The sequence below is a fragment of the Candoia aspera genome, chromosome 6 (assembly GCF_035149785.1).
Source record: "Candoia aspera isolate rCanAsp1 chromosome 6, rCanAsp1.hap2, whole genome shotgun sequence".
Lineage (NCBI taxonomy): Eukaryota > Metazoa > Chordata > Lepidosauria > Squamata > Boidae > Candoia > Candoia aspera.
In genome coordinates, this window is record NC_086158.1 from 77,461,933 (window position 1) to 77,479,268 (window position 17,336).

Here is a 17,336-nt window from a genome sequence, read left to right on the forward strand (position 1 = left end):
ATGCTTCAAGTACAATTCAAAGTGCTGGTTTTCATATACTGTATACATGAAACACTACATGACCTGGGTCCATGTCACTTATGGACCACCTCCTCCAAATAGTGTCTGCTATCCTATGCAGCCAGCCAGGGAAGCAATGGCTCAGATCCCTTTTAGATGAGTGAAAGGGCTCAAAAGCAGGCTTTTTGTGTGGTGGCCCATCCCTCTGGAATACTCTATATGGAGAGTCCTTATTTATTTATTTATATGTTACAAATTTTACATATCATCAGTCAAACCTAAAGAAAAAGCTAGAAAAGAAAGAAGAATGAAAAAGAAAAGAAAAGAAACTAAAGTTATGAAATATAATGACTTCTGACCTTCTCTTCAACAGATAGTTACAATCTTAGAATCCTTACTCCCTCTTAGATACAAATCTGTACAAATCTGTTTTAATCCTCACTCGTATGGACAGTCCTGAAAAGCTACAAGGATTCTGCTATTTTTTGATCTGCAGCCTCTGGTACTTTGTTGTTTTAATGTTTATCTTATATTATCTTATATTATTTTATATTTATTATATTATAATTTGCTGGTTTATTGATATTTATGATGTATTTTTATCTGATCCAACTCAGAGTCAGATGGGATATACATTTTGTAAAATCAACTTGTGTCATTAAAGCGAGGGCTTTTTCCTCTAGTTAGAGATGCTGCAAGTTTATCAGTTATAGCCACAGCTGATAAAAGCACCCCCACTTTTTTTTAAATGGCTATCCAGTGTCGGTGCAGGAGAACCACACAGACTGAAAAGATGATCTTTAAAGGGAAGTGCAACTACATTCATACAAGGCATATTTTTCAAATCTTGAAGTCAGTAAAAGTCCATCTTGTATGTGCTGGATTTCAGCTTGGTTTCCCAGATCAGTCATTTATAGCTTGGATACACTTGTTCTGGAGATGTACAACCACAACATTATCAGCATATAGGTGGTATCTTTTTCAAAGCTGTGAATCACCTTCCTAGTGACTTCATTTTATACTAAATCACATGGAAGGCAAAATAGAAACATGAAGGACCCCAGGGCCTGAGCAGAGATCTCCTGGAGAGATAGGAAGGATCAGTGCAAAGTGGAATCTCCAGTCTCCTGCTCTGTGCCCAGAGGTGGTCAACAGTATTAAAAGTCATTGAGAAATCTGTTAAGTGTCAACGAAGTTGACTCTCCATGTCTCCATTCCTGTATAGATTATCTATCAAGCTGATCAAGATTCTTCTCCATGCCAAATCCACATTTCAACTCAGATGGGTTAGAATCACAACAATTTCTTTCATCTAGGAACCTTATAGCCTTAAACTAAAGCTCTAAGAGCCACTGTGACTTTGAGACATTGAGCAAAATTTCAAAGTATTATGACAGACAAGGGGTATACTACCAGATTATTGCTTTTTAGGTCACTATGAATCAGAGAGTTTATTCCGTGTTGGTTGATTTAGAGAAAGTGTCTGGTAAAGTGAACAGTTTTGAATTATGGAACTTTTGCATGAGAATGGAGGTGAAGGTTGGATTCTGAATCTGATAAGAGTAGTATATGATGGAAGAGAGAATAAATGGAATGCGTATAGAATAGGGAATAAGACAAGGATGTGTGATGGTTGTTTAATAAATTTATGGGAAAATGTATAATGAATGCTCATGCTGGTGTGTTAGATGTGTTGGCTGGGGATGTGAATATATGGGTGTTTTTATAAGCAGATGATGCCATGTTTCTTGGCTGCAAACCAAATTATTTGTAGCAAATGTTACACAGATTGTATGATCTCATGAGGAGTATAGATCTGAAAATTAATATAATAAAAAGTGGGGGAAATGACAGGAAAAATAGATGGAATGACTGCAAGTGATACATAAATGGAAAAAGAACCTAGAGCAAGTAGGTTAATTTTCCTACCTTGTTATAATGCTTATTAAAGAGGGGGAAATGGGTGGAGAAATTTTAAGATGTGGAAATGCTAACAGAAAGGGAAAAGATGATACCTGTTGTGGTGTTTTGAGGAATGAATGTCAAATGAAGAGAAAATAGTATGTACAAGGACTTTTTAAAAAAAAAAACTTATATAAGTTTTTTATATAATAAAGTGAGAGTTGGGTATGTCAACAAAAAAACAAAAGTCACTTGAATGCAATTGGAACAGATTAAAAGGAAGTGTGTGCATGTGTAGTAAAAGAAAATGAAGAATGAACAAGTGTTGAACAAATGCAAAATGAATACAATAGTGATACCCTGAATGAAAAAAAAATGTTTAGATGGTTTGGTCATAAGGAGAGAATAAGTAAGGATCAAATCTCAAAACAGATATATGAAGGAAGAGAGAAGGGCAAAGGAAGGAAATGAGTAAGATCCAGAAAAAGGGAGAAGGAGAAATTTAAAGAACAAAAAGCAATGCATAAATTGGTCTATGGATTTGATGGAAGTCAGGATGGTTTGGAAGAATAGAAGGGCATGGAATAACAGTGTGAAATACTTGATGTAAACAGTTTTAGCTATGGTTCTTCTTATCTCATTCTTTTATATTCTTTGGCTTGCTATTTCTTATTCCCTTTTTGCACTCTGCATAATGCTGCTTACCCCCAAATGGAATAAAGTGATGGATAGATATATGTGGACATACACTATGTGACTCAACGAAATTGGCTGCTAAACAAATTCTGCTGAAACTTAATTTATCCTTTAAATACAAAATGAAAACAAAACAAGCAAATATTTACTACAGTCCTGACTGCAGCACTTCACAGTATTTAAAGGTTAAAATGATATTGAATATGTTGGAACACTGACAAATCCTATTCCATTATATAAGTAGAGAAATAGGATGCATCTCAAAGCTGTTTGAGATGATATGTTGTCAGTGTAGGGAAAGAGTGTCCATTTGGTCTAGTGGTTAAGGTGCTGGTCTAGAAACCAGGAGTCTGTGAGTTCTAGTCCTGCCTTAGGCATGAAAGCCGGCTGGGTGACCTTGGGCCAGTCGCTTTCTCTCAGGCCAACTTGGTTCAATGTAGACTAGCCTCCTCGTGGTGCACCCTCGGCAACATGACTTGTGACGGCTAAATAGTCTACACATCTGGCTGCTGGACTTCACAAGGATTTCCCGACAAGAAAAAGCAGCATGAACACCGAACTGCTATGCCATATGATTAAAAAAAAAAAGTGTATGGAGAGAACACAAAATGGATTAAAAATGTTTATTGCTACTCTAAAATCACATAATGGTGTCCTACAGAAAGCCAAAAGATTATCAGTTTTGGTTTTAACCCAGTTTAACCCAGTTCCAGATAATGTGTTCCCTTAAAAAATTTTTATTGCTTCATGCAACTTGGTTTTGCACTTCTTCAGTTCCATTTACCATTCTTCTCTCATGAGACAACCAAGAAAAGAGATGTGGGACATTAAAGACAGTAGATGATGGGCAGAGATCCCCTTGTATCATGCTTTTCCTATTTTCCATAGCTTCTTTGTTTGGTTCAGTGAGCTGCTTGATGCTCTCCTGCGCTTTCAGCTACCTGCCTACCAAAATCACTCAAGTCACCACTTAACCATTTCAGTTGGGCCAGTCTCATTGTCCCATCATGCTCGACTGCCTCAGTTGCTTGGCTTGCTTTGTGGACTCATGGCTTTTAGTGTCTTTTTTCTTGGATCAAATTGAGTTGGGTTGCCTCCACACTGTGTTTGACGCCAGCTTGTTTCACTCCCAGTAAGCCATCTAACTGCCTTCAGTGGGTACTTGTCTTGATCTGTGCTCCCAGAAAAAGCATACATTGGCCTTTGGAGCCTCCACTTCACTCACTCACTCAATCAGTCAAACATCCAACTGCTATACCAGCCCAGCTAAGTTCCTACTGCAGCTGGCAACCTTATAATGCGGCAGAACAGGAAGTTCTACAACCTACAGCCTCTTGTGGCTTCTTCTTTTCACAAGAAAGTGAATGCAGGGCAGAGAAAAGAAAAGAAAATCTGTCTCTGTACTGTGTAACTCCTGGAAGAAAAGTGTTCAGCTAACCTCTTTATGAGGTTGTATTTACCCTTGCCTGTCCCAAGCAGATATGGTGCCTCTGCATGGAATTTTAAAGCTGAAGTGAACAATGTTAATCGGCTCATAATTAGTGGGATGCCTCCACAGTAGTGTTTCTCAACCTTGGCAAGTTTAAGATGTGTGGACTTCAACTCCCAGCATGCTGGCTGGGGAATTCTGGGAGTTGAAGTCCACTCATCTTAAACTTGCCAAGGTTGAGAAACACTGCTCTAAAGAACCTTGATCAACAAAGAGTAAAAAGCCAGCCAATATCTTACTATATCACCATGATCAATCATGCATATTGAAAACTTTGCAAAACAGTGGAATGACCACCACAACAGTAGCAAAGGGGAAAGTTAAGAGCTGGATGCCAGCTAATATAAACTATACACATATTTTACTTCAAGCACTTCTTTATCAAGCCCTATTTTCCATCTCCAATAGTGTTTACAGTTTTGTTGGAAGGCAGTTGGAAGGCAGAGATGAATGGGGTTATTTGTATGTTTAATCTAAATTTCTAGAGAAAATGAAGTAGTTAAAACCAGACAATGATTCTCTAAGCTGGTATCATGAACAGGAACTTTGTGTTGCCCATTGAACAGTTTATTTCCAAAGAAATAGAAAATATTTCAAGTTATTAGGATCATTAATAGTAGAATACTATGAGTATCTTACCCTCACTTGACCCACAAATGCATTGGTTTCTTCTTCTTGTACTGTAAAATTTTTTGGAAGAAAGGGATCAAAGACTGGCCCATTATCATTTACATCTGTTACAACCACATTCACTGTAGCAGTTGATGTCTATATAAAAAAAAAATAAAAAAAAATAAAGTGATGATCCATATAGTTTTATCTTGCTGATAAAATTAAGGCTTACACTCTGACAAGTATTTCATGCTCATTCTTCAGAGCTTACTTAGCATTATTTCTTTATGGAATCTGCTGTGTATTGTTCTATTTTTTTTTTGGCAGAAAGATAGTTTCTCACAAAGGTTTGGCATCCAGTAATAGTTTTGAGTTAAATGAACCTACTCTAAACTGGACTGCTTAGTCCCTCCATCCCCACAAATAATCCTAGAATCCATGCAGAATACAAAAGTTTACTCAATGTGTTATAAAACTGGTTAAGAATAAAAATGGCAGTATTTAACAATAGAATGCAACGACACAACTATTACACACAGAAACGAATAGCATTATCAAAAGTATACGTTATCTCAGAAGTAAATTCCATTGGGTTGACTGTGGCTTACTCCTAGGAAAATGGATAGTGGATTGCAGTGTAAAAAAAAGCAAATGTTTTAATCTAGCCTTTTCTAACTTAAAGCAGTGGATACGAAACAGAAAGTATGAGAAAGGCATAAGTTAGTTTTAAGCTGCCAGACAACATAAAAAAGTTCTGATAAATCCTGTAACAAAATTCTACATGCATAACTTTCCTCTTTCATTTCCAAACTTAATGTCAACAGTCACTAGAGACCACTGTTGTGCCGAGTCCTTATCCAGAGCACTTAAAGTCTTGTTCAAGAATAGAGGAGGAATAGTCAGAAAACAACTAGAAACATCTCCCGAAATTATTAGAAGCTTTGAGACTCTCTAAAAGATATATTCATGAGACTGTGTAAGAAATGTAATGTATTTTAACGACATTAATAATTTGCATTTCAATTATTTTTTCTGACTTGTCCCGTATATATGCAACTTACAATGGATTTCTGAAAAAAAGGGGAATGTTAAGGTTCATTTTCTTCATTCTCTGTGAATGTCAAGATTTTGTACAAACAACCTCCTGTTTCTACAAGCCCATATCCCTGAATCCATTCCTCCCTCCTTCCTTCCACCATTTTAAGGTAATAAACACTTCGAAATGTAGCATGCTATGTCCTAAAATAGTTTAAAAATAAAAACCCTCTTTCCCTAAAGCAGGAAAAAAGATAGGGTCCCAAAATCTGCACTATAAAGTGCACCATTTTTGGGGAACCCCTTCCCTAATTTTACCCATTGTGGCTATTCAAAACAATATGAACCCCACTAAACCACCAATAATGTATTTGTCACATCTCTTGCATGGAGTGACACCCTTTGTCTGTACTGATACACAGTGAAGAATCAGGTGAAGAATTGATACATTTCTTCTTGATACTTTTGATAAGTGGTCAACTGATAATCTGAACTAAGCTGTTATGCTTAGCACAGACCACAATGGGTAAAATTAGGGAAGGGGTTCCCCAAAAATGGTCACATGAATGTATGTGTTGAACACTTCTTCTCCCTACCTTCCCTTGTCTGCAGACCATTGTTATCAAGCCTCTTTTCAATAGTGGAGAGAGAAAAACAAGAAAAAGCCTGGTGGTTTTTTTGAAGTCCAGCCAATTTGATTGCTGAAGGCTCTTTCACTGAGAGAATGCCATCTGTAGGAACCGCACTGTCAAGCCTTCTCAGTGGTTCCCGCCCCCACCCCCCGCCCTTGTGGAACAGGTCACTCCTGAACATTGGACTACCCCTTTGAGGTTTCCAAGTGCCATGAAGACATGGCTCTTTGGAAAAGCATTTGGGAATAAAGTGAGAATTAGTCTACCCCAACTTGGTGGCACATTAGGTTGATGCTGCGTCCTATGATTATTTTGATTCTCTTGTTTATTTTTAAACCTATGGTATTGGTTGTTGCAATTAATCAAGCAATTTAATTAAAAATAGATTTAAGAACAGTCAATCAGTATAACTGTAGTCCAAAACGTCTGGTAGCAATATTCCCCAGTGGTGTGTCCCTTACTTGCCTGTTAAAAATTTCTTCATGCTACGAAATTGAGTGGTAGATGTGTTTTCTACTAGACAGCAAAAGATTGCAAAAAAGATTGGGAGCTGAATCACATCTTATTAGGTGCCAGGCACTGAACTAAGCAATGGTGATTTTTTTTTTTTTTGAAATGAAGCATTTTTGTAAGGATAGCAAAGTATCTAAATAGGTCAAGGAAAGAAGCAGGGGTTCAGGCACTGAAAATGTTCAGCTGACTTAAGTTTATTGCACCTCTTCTTTATAAAATTGAAAGCTTTAATCTGAGGCTAATTGAATTTTCCACTGCAGGTTTAAAAAAAAGAGCTCTGATCTCCTACAAAAATCTGATATCGGAAAATCCTCTCCATTCCCCCTGACAATCTTTGAAGTGGATTTTGATCCCTGACACTGGATTTTGGTATTGGGAAGAGGGAATAAGATGCATGCTAGGAGAGGCTGAGGATCCTTCTCCACCCTCTGCCACGTTTCCAAAGTGGGGGAAATTTAGAACAGACACTGAACTTCTCTGAACGATTTCTCTCCCTTTGCGTGCAATGGGAGCAATTTAACAAACAAACATGCTAGGACAGACATCTCTCCACGCCCTCTCTGTCAGCCTAGCATGGTATTATGACTCACAATTCTTTGAGACAAAGTAGAGGTGTCTGCAGGGAAGGTCAAAATAGTCAAAATGGCAGCCATTACCATGTGATGGATGCCCCATCCCTTTTTATTATGTGTCATGATGAACATAAAAAGGGCAGGGTTTCCATTACCTGGTTGTGGCTGCCATCTTGACTTTTTTGACCCCCTGCAGACACTCCTGAGATGAAGGTTTGGATTGTTTTCTACCTGTATTTTCCAGCAAGTGTGAAACATTTATAAACTTTGACATCACACTAAAAATAACCAATTTGTCTAATTGATTAATCCTGATATTGACCTACTCCTACTGAAAGCTTAACAACTGGACTGTCCAGTGAGGTTTATTTATTCTGGAATTCACACTTCTCCTGGATGCCACAGTAAGGGTGATTCTCTTTTCTCTGTTCTTTACAACCTCCAAATGCCCAAAGGAGTTAGAATATTTTATTTCTAAGCATTGCTTAGAAAATATGGCTGCAGTTCCTGCTGAGAGCAACTGACCATTTCAAGTAGACTGTATGGGAAAAAATATTTGGTCCCTGAACCTATGGGAGAAACTATTATTTAAAAGTACAGTGTTCCTAATCTCTCAGAGTAATGACATATCATGACGTCCCACTGCTCCCAGGGCAATTTCCACATACTTCAAGATGTGCAGCACGAAATATGCACGCTAGCTGCTTCAGACAACTAATATCAATAGAAAATATGAAAAAAAGGAGAGAAGAAACCCTCAGATAAAATACTTAATTTTTTTCATTCCTAAATTAATATGGATTCCAAATTATTCTCTCCCCCCTTCCCTATGAAATAGGATGGAACAAACAGTCTTACTGAGAATCACACATCAAAGTGCCACCAATTTTGCCTATCCTAGCTGTTCTAACACTTTTCCTGGCACTTTAACAATAAGGTAGAATTAAAACAAAACAAAACAAAACAAAAAACAAGACTGGGTAACTGTATTAGCAACTGCATGCAACTTGTTACGTGTAACAAGATAAGTTGCATGTGCTTTAAAAAAGTCTATTTGCTGCTGATAACTCATTATTATATTTACTGGTGAAGGGGACTCATCAACAGAGTAAGACATTCATTAGAGGCCACGGTGTACTGCCAAAAACTGAAGTTCCAGTACTGTGTGATGCACAGTTGGAGTATACATCTTCTTAATGAAAAACTCGATTCATCCATTATACAATGGAGGTTGCAGTAATTAGAGGAAAAAAAGATGCAAATGTGACCTTTCTGCTGAAAAGGTGTAGCCACAGTGATAGTTAACTAACCAGCCTGAAACAAGTGAAGCAGGAATTCCATTCCATAGCTTATTATATTCTTGCTGATGCAGTTAAATGCAACTTCAAATTCTATAAATTATGGTTTTTTCCCCCCCTACATACCAAGCTTTCTATTTAAATTGAAATAAGTGAAAATGAACTAATACCTGAAGAGCTAATAAGTGGAGCCTGCATTTCAGGATGATTTTCTCCTTCAGTAATGATATATTCGTTAGAAAAACTACACTGTGAATCAGACAGGTTGTGCCCAATCTCCAGATAGGTGCTATAGATATGGGGCTTTCTATCTTTAGTTTTCTGATTAGTATTTTGGTGGTCTACCCATTGTCACTTAGGGCCCTTGGAGGCCAATAGATTGGGCACCACTGGGCTAGAGAATAGAGCATTCCATGAAGAAGGGTCGAAATTTAGATAAAAGTATGCCAGGAATTCATTATTTCATAATCTTATACCAAGGGATGATTTTCATGCCTGAATGGATCATTATCTACACTACTGGAAAGAAACTCCCATATTGTCTTACACAGAGCTTTTCAGTCGAGCCATATTATCAAATACAGAAAAAAGTCAAGTATATGTCTGCAGCACAGGAACAAAAACATAGTGTAATGCAGCCTGTAACAATATCTTGCCCTCACCTGTCCCCAACTGGCCCCTGCAGTCAAGCTTCTATTATTTTCTTTCCTCCCATCCCATTGCCTTAGGTGTGTTCCCCACCCGTTTTCCCCTTCCCACCTTACATTAGTTCTTCAGCTTCCTTTAATTCTCTTTCTAAACTTTGCCTTTACCCCTCCATACTCCTCTACTTGTGCATGTTGGGTGTTTATCTTTGTGCAGGTCTGGAAAGAGGAATGGAAAGGTTTTGTTTGTGTGTGTGTGTGTGTGAGAGAGAGAGAGAAAGCTTATGATGGTGTGTAACGTGGGGCACGTGCATGGAAATAAACCATTACACATTCAATGACATCACCTGTTTTGGACATTGCCCCACCCACTTTTAGAATGTGGATCACATCGGGAAACTGCTCAAAGATATGTATAGCCCTCTGTTCCATGGAAATTCTCGCCAGGAGCCAGCCCTTTATCTCCATAGGAAGGAAGCTTCCTAGACATGGAGCAGCTGGGAAGGGCAAAACAAGATTATTTTGCTAGGAGCACAGGCAGGCAGGCGGGTGCCATGGGCAGGTGCTATGAGTGTGGGGAGTAGGCGGGTGCTGCCAGCAGGTGGATATAAAAGCAGCATGAGTGGGGGTGACTTGCGACCCCATTGACTTTCCTTGTGGAAAGCTGGCAGGGAAGGTTGCAAATGGTGATCAAGTGACTATGGGACACTACAATCGTCATAACTGCGAGCTGGTTGACAGCCGCCTGAATTGCGATCATGTGACCATGGGGCTGCTATGACAGCCACAACTTCACGGACTGGTTGTACGTCCCCCTTATGCAGTGTCATTGTAACTTTGAATGGTCGCTGAATGAGTGGTCATAACCTGAGGACTACCTGAAGTTCATCTGGGCGTGCTTCCTGTCTGGCCTACCTTTCAAAGGTGACAACAGGTCTCTTTGCATTCCCAGATGGCAACAAAGGCAAGGAGTGCACTGGCAAATTACATCTAGTGCATCAGCTGCAGCCTTTCCTGAGTCAGGGGGATTTGGCACCACTTATGTGTCCTGTTACATTCTGACTTGACTACTGAAACATGATCCTCACTGGGCTATACCTGAAGAATATCAGTTTAAAGTTTAAAGTAGTGCACAATGTATCTGCAAAGCTGACTGCCAGTGCTTGAGATTCAGAACATGCACCCCATTAAAAGATTTACATGAACTGCCAGCTTTTGGATGAGTACCATTGAAGGTGCTGTTTTTAAGTTTTAAAGCCTGAGACATCATGTTTATAGGAATGTGTCTTGATGTTAAGATAAATGAGGAAGGCCCTCTTAAACAGGCCTTCACTTCCCAAGATCTATTTCTATCCTAACAAGGCACATGGTCTATTCTGGTATGAAAACACACTGAACCCAGAGCCATTTACAATCTGTTATTCAAAAACATTCCAATTGTTTACTTCAGCAGTATAAGTGTTACTAAATGCTGATATTAAAAGCAGTCTCAATTTATCAAAATAACTATTTATTGCAGGGCTGTGAAGTGCTAAAGTGTGGAGTAGGACTGCCCATGTTCCAAAGGAAAAATATAACAGGCAAATTGCATGCATTATTTGAAATAGCTAATAAACAGCTTATCTGAGAGAGTACAACCTTGCAGGTAGAGATCTGAATGCACTCAGTTGCTATTAATTCATAAATACAAGAAGCATCCCAATTCTCCAGCAGCTACTCTAACTTGTGAACTGTTACCCTGAGAAGTAGTAGAAAACTTTCAATGTTATTTTCATTATGACTTGTCACACATCATTTCAAAATTCTTTCTCAAGGGTCTGGGAGAAAAGGAAAGAAAAGAAATTGTGCCCATTTCCTATTGCCCATATGGAAGTTCTCAGGACAGAATCTGATGAAACGTTTTTAGAGGTCAAAACAAGTCGCTCAGGCTATGGATTCCCATATCGTGTTGGATCAGTCCTTGGGGATACTCCTGATGTCTGAACTGGCCAAAACAGAACAACGAAATGTCAGAGAATATGGTACAAACCACTGGAGCTGCAGCATTACAGGCATTGACAGAAACGTTCTGGACATAAAGGGGAATTGTTATATATTAGAAACATTAACAAAAACCATGTATCAGAAAGATTGTGGTTGTACTGTTCTTAGCTCCCTAATTGTTTGATCCCAGATACAGACACATTTTTATATTTCTGTGAGAAACTTACCCCATCTGGTTGGCCATCTGAGGCTGTAACAATCAAAATGTAGCGATCAGTGCTTTCTCTGTCTAAAGGCCTTCCTAAGGCTAGCAGCCCGGATCTAGCAATGAAACAAATATGTACATTACCACAAAGCATGGCTCCTAAAGAGTGGGAAGCATAGTTATTTGCAGTGGGCTTGATTTCCATTAGCAAACATTTCTCTTTTAAAATGGACTTTGGGGGATGATTTTCCTGTTGCGTAAGATCAGTTTCTGAGATTTGCTAACTGCACATATATGCATAGTTTAGGATTTGAAGTTTTTGTATTATATGATTATATTGAGGGCCCCAGCATGAATACAATCCTGTCACTCTCTTGAACTATTACATTACAACAATGTCATTCCCCTAAAAATCAGATTATTTAAATGCAGTTGTAATAAAATTACTGACCCAGATTTAAATAACTCTGCTACTACGTACCAGCCTGGCCGTGAAGATCTTTGAAAGGTGCTCATTGGGAGTATTGCCCACAAATAAAATAATGGTTGTGTGATTTTTGTTTTTTTCTGCACAAGGTCTTCTCCATTATCATACTCTTGCTAGGGACATCCCTACCTTTGGCAACGTGTCTGGTTGTTTAAGCTGTAGTTCTTCCCCTGGGATTTTGCCTCCATTTGCTATAAGGGCTTTTAGGTTTTAGTTCAATTCTAATGCTTATTTTTGTGAAGTACCCTGGGAGACCTGGATGAGAAGTGGCATATCTTAAATAAATAATATTATACAGTACATTCTAGTTCTCTTCTGCCCTCCCAGGCTTCCCCTTTTCCCACCAAGTTTTACCCTATAAGAATCAATCAATCTATTAATCAGAATAAATAAATAAGTCCAGTTAGAGTTGAGAATTTATGGATATCACTGAGGTAGAAACTGAGTTTCTCTTACTAAATTTGTTTCAAATAGGTGCAAGGAACTTATATATCACTGGGTCTTGCTGAAATACAATTTCCAGCACTTTCACCAATATAGGCAATGGAAAGAGATGCTAGGGATTGTACTTCAATAATGTCTGGAAGCCAGAGACTCCCTTGCTCCTCATTTGGAGCCCCCAATGGTACATTATTAAAGAGAAATGGTTCACATTGAACTGAATTAAAAAATGAGATGAGGTAGAGTGTAGGGAAGATGATCTTGACAGAGATAGGCCAGATCCATTACCAAAACAACAAGGGGAAAACATGGTTTAATTCCAAAACATGTACAAAAGACTCAGGCAGACACCTCTCTAATTCACATGAGTATAAGGGTGGGGGTGGGGGTGGGGATAAAGCACAGTCCTGTGGAGTTGATTTCTTGGTTTGGGGTACATAGTGGGCCTGACAGATGAATATCCAAGAGAGGGAAAAGAACCCTTACTTGTGCAGTCTCAGAGCTACTTCTGAGGGCAACATTTATTTATGCAAAATGACCAGAACATTATATTGTTCCATGCTATCCCAGAAAGCAAAACAAAACAAAAGCAGGAACCATCACAAAATACCTGGGATATTTCAGGTAAATATAATAGTGGCTGCCAGGGGAGATAGGTGTTTACCATAAAATTTAATTGCTACTTTCTTCATAGACCGAATTTACCTGCCTGACATCAAATGAAAATGAAGGGAACAAATGATGATTAATATGTATCAAATAAATAGAAAAAAAAACAAGAAGCAGGATGCAATAAAGAATGTTGGATTATATTATTAAATTTATATCTCACCTCTTTTTTCCCAACACAATAAAGAACCCCTCCCCCTTAATTAATATGATTAATATGATTAAAATCAAAATCAATCAAAATCAATCATTAAAATGAAAGTGAATGGAGTAACAAAGCATGATGCACAAGTTGGCTGGGATATTTGGAAACTGGCTTCTATGTGACTAGACAGCCTTAATAAAAAGAAAGTTAAGATTGCCTAAGGAATGAATAGATGTGTGTGTGTATGTGTGTTTGTGTAAGTGTGTGTATCTGTACTTGTGTGATATAAAACAGCCAGACAGTGGAACCCTAAGAAATGTTACGAATAATTTAATGGAAATTTCTTTGACCAAGGAACTCTAAAGATGACAAAATCATTATATATAAGTTGCTACTGTATCTCCCATGCTACCCTGCTTATAAAACCAGAGTATTTGATGAAGTGCCACTCCTATAAGTTAGCCTGAGTTAAGTCTCTCAAACTGAAATCAACCAGAAATCTAACATCCCGTTGAGGCACCACTCATATGCACACATACATGGGAATAAACTCTAGTGAACTCAGTGGAACTTGTGAATAATAATGCATCCAACTGAGTTGTAATGCTACAGTTCATTTACAAAGGAGCTAGTTGAGAAGCTCTCTGGCACACCAACTACTGCATCCAATGCCCAGCTGCTCCACTGCAAACTGGGAGAAGGACTTCTTTATCCCTTCCATTATAGCATAGGAGAATAATTTAACTGAGCCAGTGAAGGATTGATATAGAGGCTTTTACATTTCTGAGCATGTTATGGAGAAGAAGGATATGGGAATGGCATTTTTATGTCCATTGTTCAAATGTTCCAATTCTGTCCTGCTCCTTTCCAAGATAAGGGACAGTACTCACAAATGAGTGGGTGAAGCATGAGTGTGCTTTGGCAGAACAAAGCAGGTCAGGTGCTTGGAGAGCAAAATGCAGGAAATAATAGGCTAAGTTAACAGTATAAGACTACAGACTGAGCACCTGACTATCCACAACTGAGAACTTAAGGGCCTTTCGCCACTTGCATGTTAGCAATATACAAAAGTCCTCGGACATGTCTCATGTTGTTACTTACATCTTGTTCCCAACCCTTGGGTGGGGCTGCCTTAAATTACAGTGAGCTGTACTGGTGTTACAATAGGTTTTTGCCCCCAACGAACAAGAATTTTCAGGTTTCTGAAATTTGCAGCATTTCCTAAACTTGCTGGTGGTGGAAGTCAGATGACCTATAGAGGGTGATTGATACTACTTCAGGCTAGTGCAGATATGCTCCTTTCTATCTGGTCCCTGAAGATTCTCCACTTCTACCATTCCTTATTTTCTCATCCTCACATAAGAGCGAGGAAGCAGGCTCAGGGGTTTTGGAAAGAGTTGACTTTTCTGAGAACGTGTGGTAGAGCAGGAGATAGGGCTGTCACCTTGGCAAGCCATCAGATAAAGTTAATGTCTGACCATACTTTATAGCCATGTAGGGGCCTAGAAGGGAGAAGAGGGGTTGGACTGGTTCAGTGGCCTGAACAGGAGAATGTAGAGCTTGCACAAATTAAGAAATATACAAGAGTTCTAGGAATGTCAGGCAGATGCCTTCTCCACCCTTGCAATTCATAAATTTTGTTTGGAACTCAGTATTTGTGCTTGTGCAACTGAAAATTAGGGCTACCAGAACCAGATTGCAAAAGTAGTATGGATGACTACTCGATAGCAGCAAAGAGTTAGAATTTTCTGTATCTATCTAGTGATCTATCTTGATTTCAGCCAAGATCTGGAAGCCATACTGTAAATCCCCAGGACACTTTCTTCCTAGCACAAAGAAAATTCAGATGTCAAGGTTAAAATGTCAAGCCTCTCCCCACCTCTGTGACACTTTCTATATTGGTGGATTCTTTCTGCAAGCTAGTGACAATCAGAAGAGTGGAGGTCAGGAAAACCTGAGGAATTAGCCAATCATATGAAAAAATAAAATGCATAATACACAAGAAATAGGGCACCACCTTTCATCCACAAGAAAGAATAGTAGCCAACAGAGAGGATAGGGATTGCACTTTAACTGAGCCATGGGGAAAAGAAGAACCAAGTGTTTCCTGCTATTTCCTAAAAAGCTCCTGACTCTTACTGAAGTCTGAGACAATTATGTGGCTGGAAAACTGTACGTGCTACAAAAGAGGCTTAATGTGAACTTTCAGGTAAAGGGGTGATGACTATGAGGGGATGTAGCACTGAGTTGGGATAACCTGTGGTTCACTGCACTGTGAGTCCTAGTCAATGTCTTGCTGGATCCCTGACCCCCCAGGACATGAATTGTCCTCTTCTCTATTGACAGAGTATCTACTTTGATAGAAAATTCTGATGATGTTCCGGGGAATTTCTGAAAGGAAGTCACCCTGCAGGATAGTTTTGTCTTCACTGATGGAGTGATCTCTATGCTGCATTCTCAGAACATTTTACCACTTTCTGTTTTGTTTGAACACTAAAACAGAAACCAAATGCTGTACTGGGAATATAGCAAAAGAATGAGTGTTTCAAGGGAAGTACATTTTCTTCATTAACTTCTGCTGATGTCGGGAATCAGAATGGTTACAGGCATCTTTGCTGCACTGTGAGTAATCTAAGCACTATTTTTATAGCAAACTTAATTTCACTATATAAGCAATACAGTTTTGTTCACAACCTTGCATACTGGACGAATTCATGACTTAGAATGGCTTCACCAAAAGCAAAGAACATGGTGTTCCATTTCTCTGTACTGCAAATCATAACATGGAGTTGTACTCTGTGGTTTTCCATTTTACTAAACCCTGCCTGTAGGAAATATTAACAAATTTATATAAACTGGGAAGCTACCCTTGATTTTATAAGAGCCTTCTGAAGTGGAAGGTCCCACCAGGTTTGAAATGAAGCTGATCAACTTTGGCTAGAATTCATAGTTCTACACTTTAGCAAGGCTGCTTCAGCACTGATTCACTCCTCCATTACAGAAAGGTCAAACCTGGTGGGACCTTCCACTTCAGAAGGTTCTTATAAAATCAAGGGTAGCTTCCCAGTTTATATAAATTTGTTAATATTTCCTACAGGCAGGGTTTAGTAAAATGGAAAACCACAGAGTACAACTCCATGTTATGATTTGCAGTACAGAGAAATGGAATCATAGTAGCCAAATCCCAGAATTATTTAGTTTCTTCAGCTTCCTATCTTATGAAATGTAACTCCACCACCCTAGGATCCTCTATTGTATGTCCCTGAGAAGTGGAGAGAAAAAGCCATAATGCTGGCCCTATTTCCATGGTGCATATATATCAGTTGTACAGTTCAAAAAACAGTTCTAGTATTCATAATTCTGGTATTCATTACTTTCAGTAGGATTTGGTTCTATATATGTATCCCAGTCCATACTAGTGTATCTCAACTATAAATGCAAAAGTAGATGTTATATTTGACTTTCAACATGATATCTCAAATGTGTCCAAGTACATTCCATGAAAATTAATATTTTCAGTCTCTGATACATTTTTCCATAAGCAGAAAGTAAATCACATAAAGAAAGCTGGTTCTGCATTAATAAGACTACAATATAAGCTTTGGAAGAAACTACCACATCATCCTCAATTTTAGTTTCTATCCTGCTTAGGCAGTACTCAAGTAGAGAACAACTAGCCCTTTTTGTTTTAGTATAGCTGTTGAGTTCTGAGAACATAATGATAAGTTTCTAACTTACTCTTTTCTTAATTTTTACAGCCTTCCTTCTTTATTATAATTAATATTCAGGCAAATAATACCTTTGCAAATGACAGATTCTAAAAGGAAAGCGGTTTTTCACTATTTGTAGTACACGGACCTTTCAGTTTATTATGGCTTTTCTTTAATGTGGCATTAATCTAGGAAGAAAGCTAAAAGCTTTCTCCATAGTATTGTCTGGAATACCTGGGGCTGAATTCAAACAAGAGTCACAAAAGGTCTTCTTTTTCATTAAAGCACATTTCATTTTCAAGA

General features: G+C 38.5%; 1 protein-coding gene across 1 annotated transcript in view; it reads right to left on the bottom strand.

Moving 5' to 3' along the window:
• PCDH15 (protocadherin related 15) overlaps nt 1–17,336 on the bottom strand; it is a 357,851-nt gene that overhangs the window by 160,142 nt on the left and 180,373 nt on the right. The window contains exons 16-17 of the mRNA XM_063307469.1: nt 11,604–11,697; nt 4,727–4,855 (exon numbers count right to left, since the gene is read on the bottom strand). Of these exons, the coding sequence (XP_063163539.1) occupies nt 4,727–4,855; nt 11,604–11,697 (223 nt within the window). The remainder of the gene's footprint in view (nt 1–4,726; nt 4,856–11,603; nt 11,698–17,336) is intronic.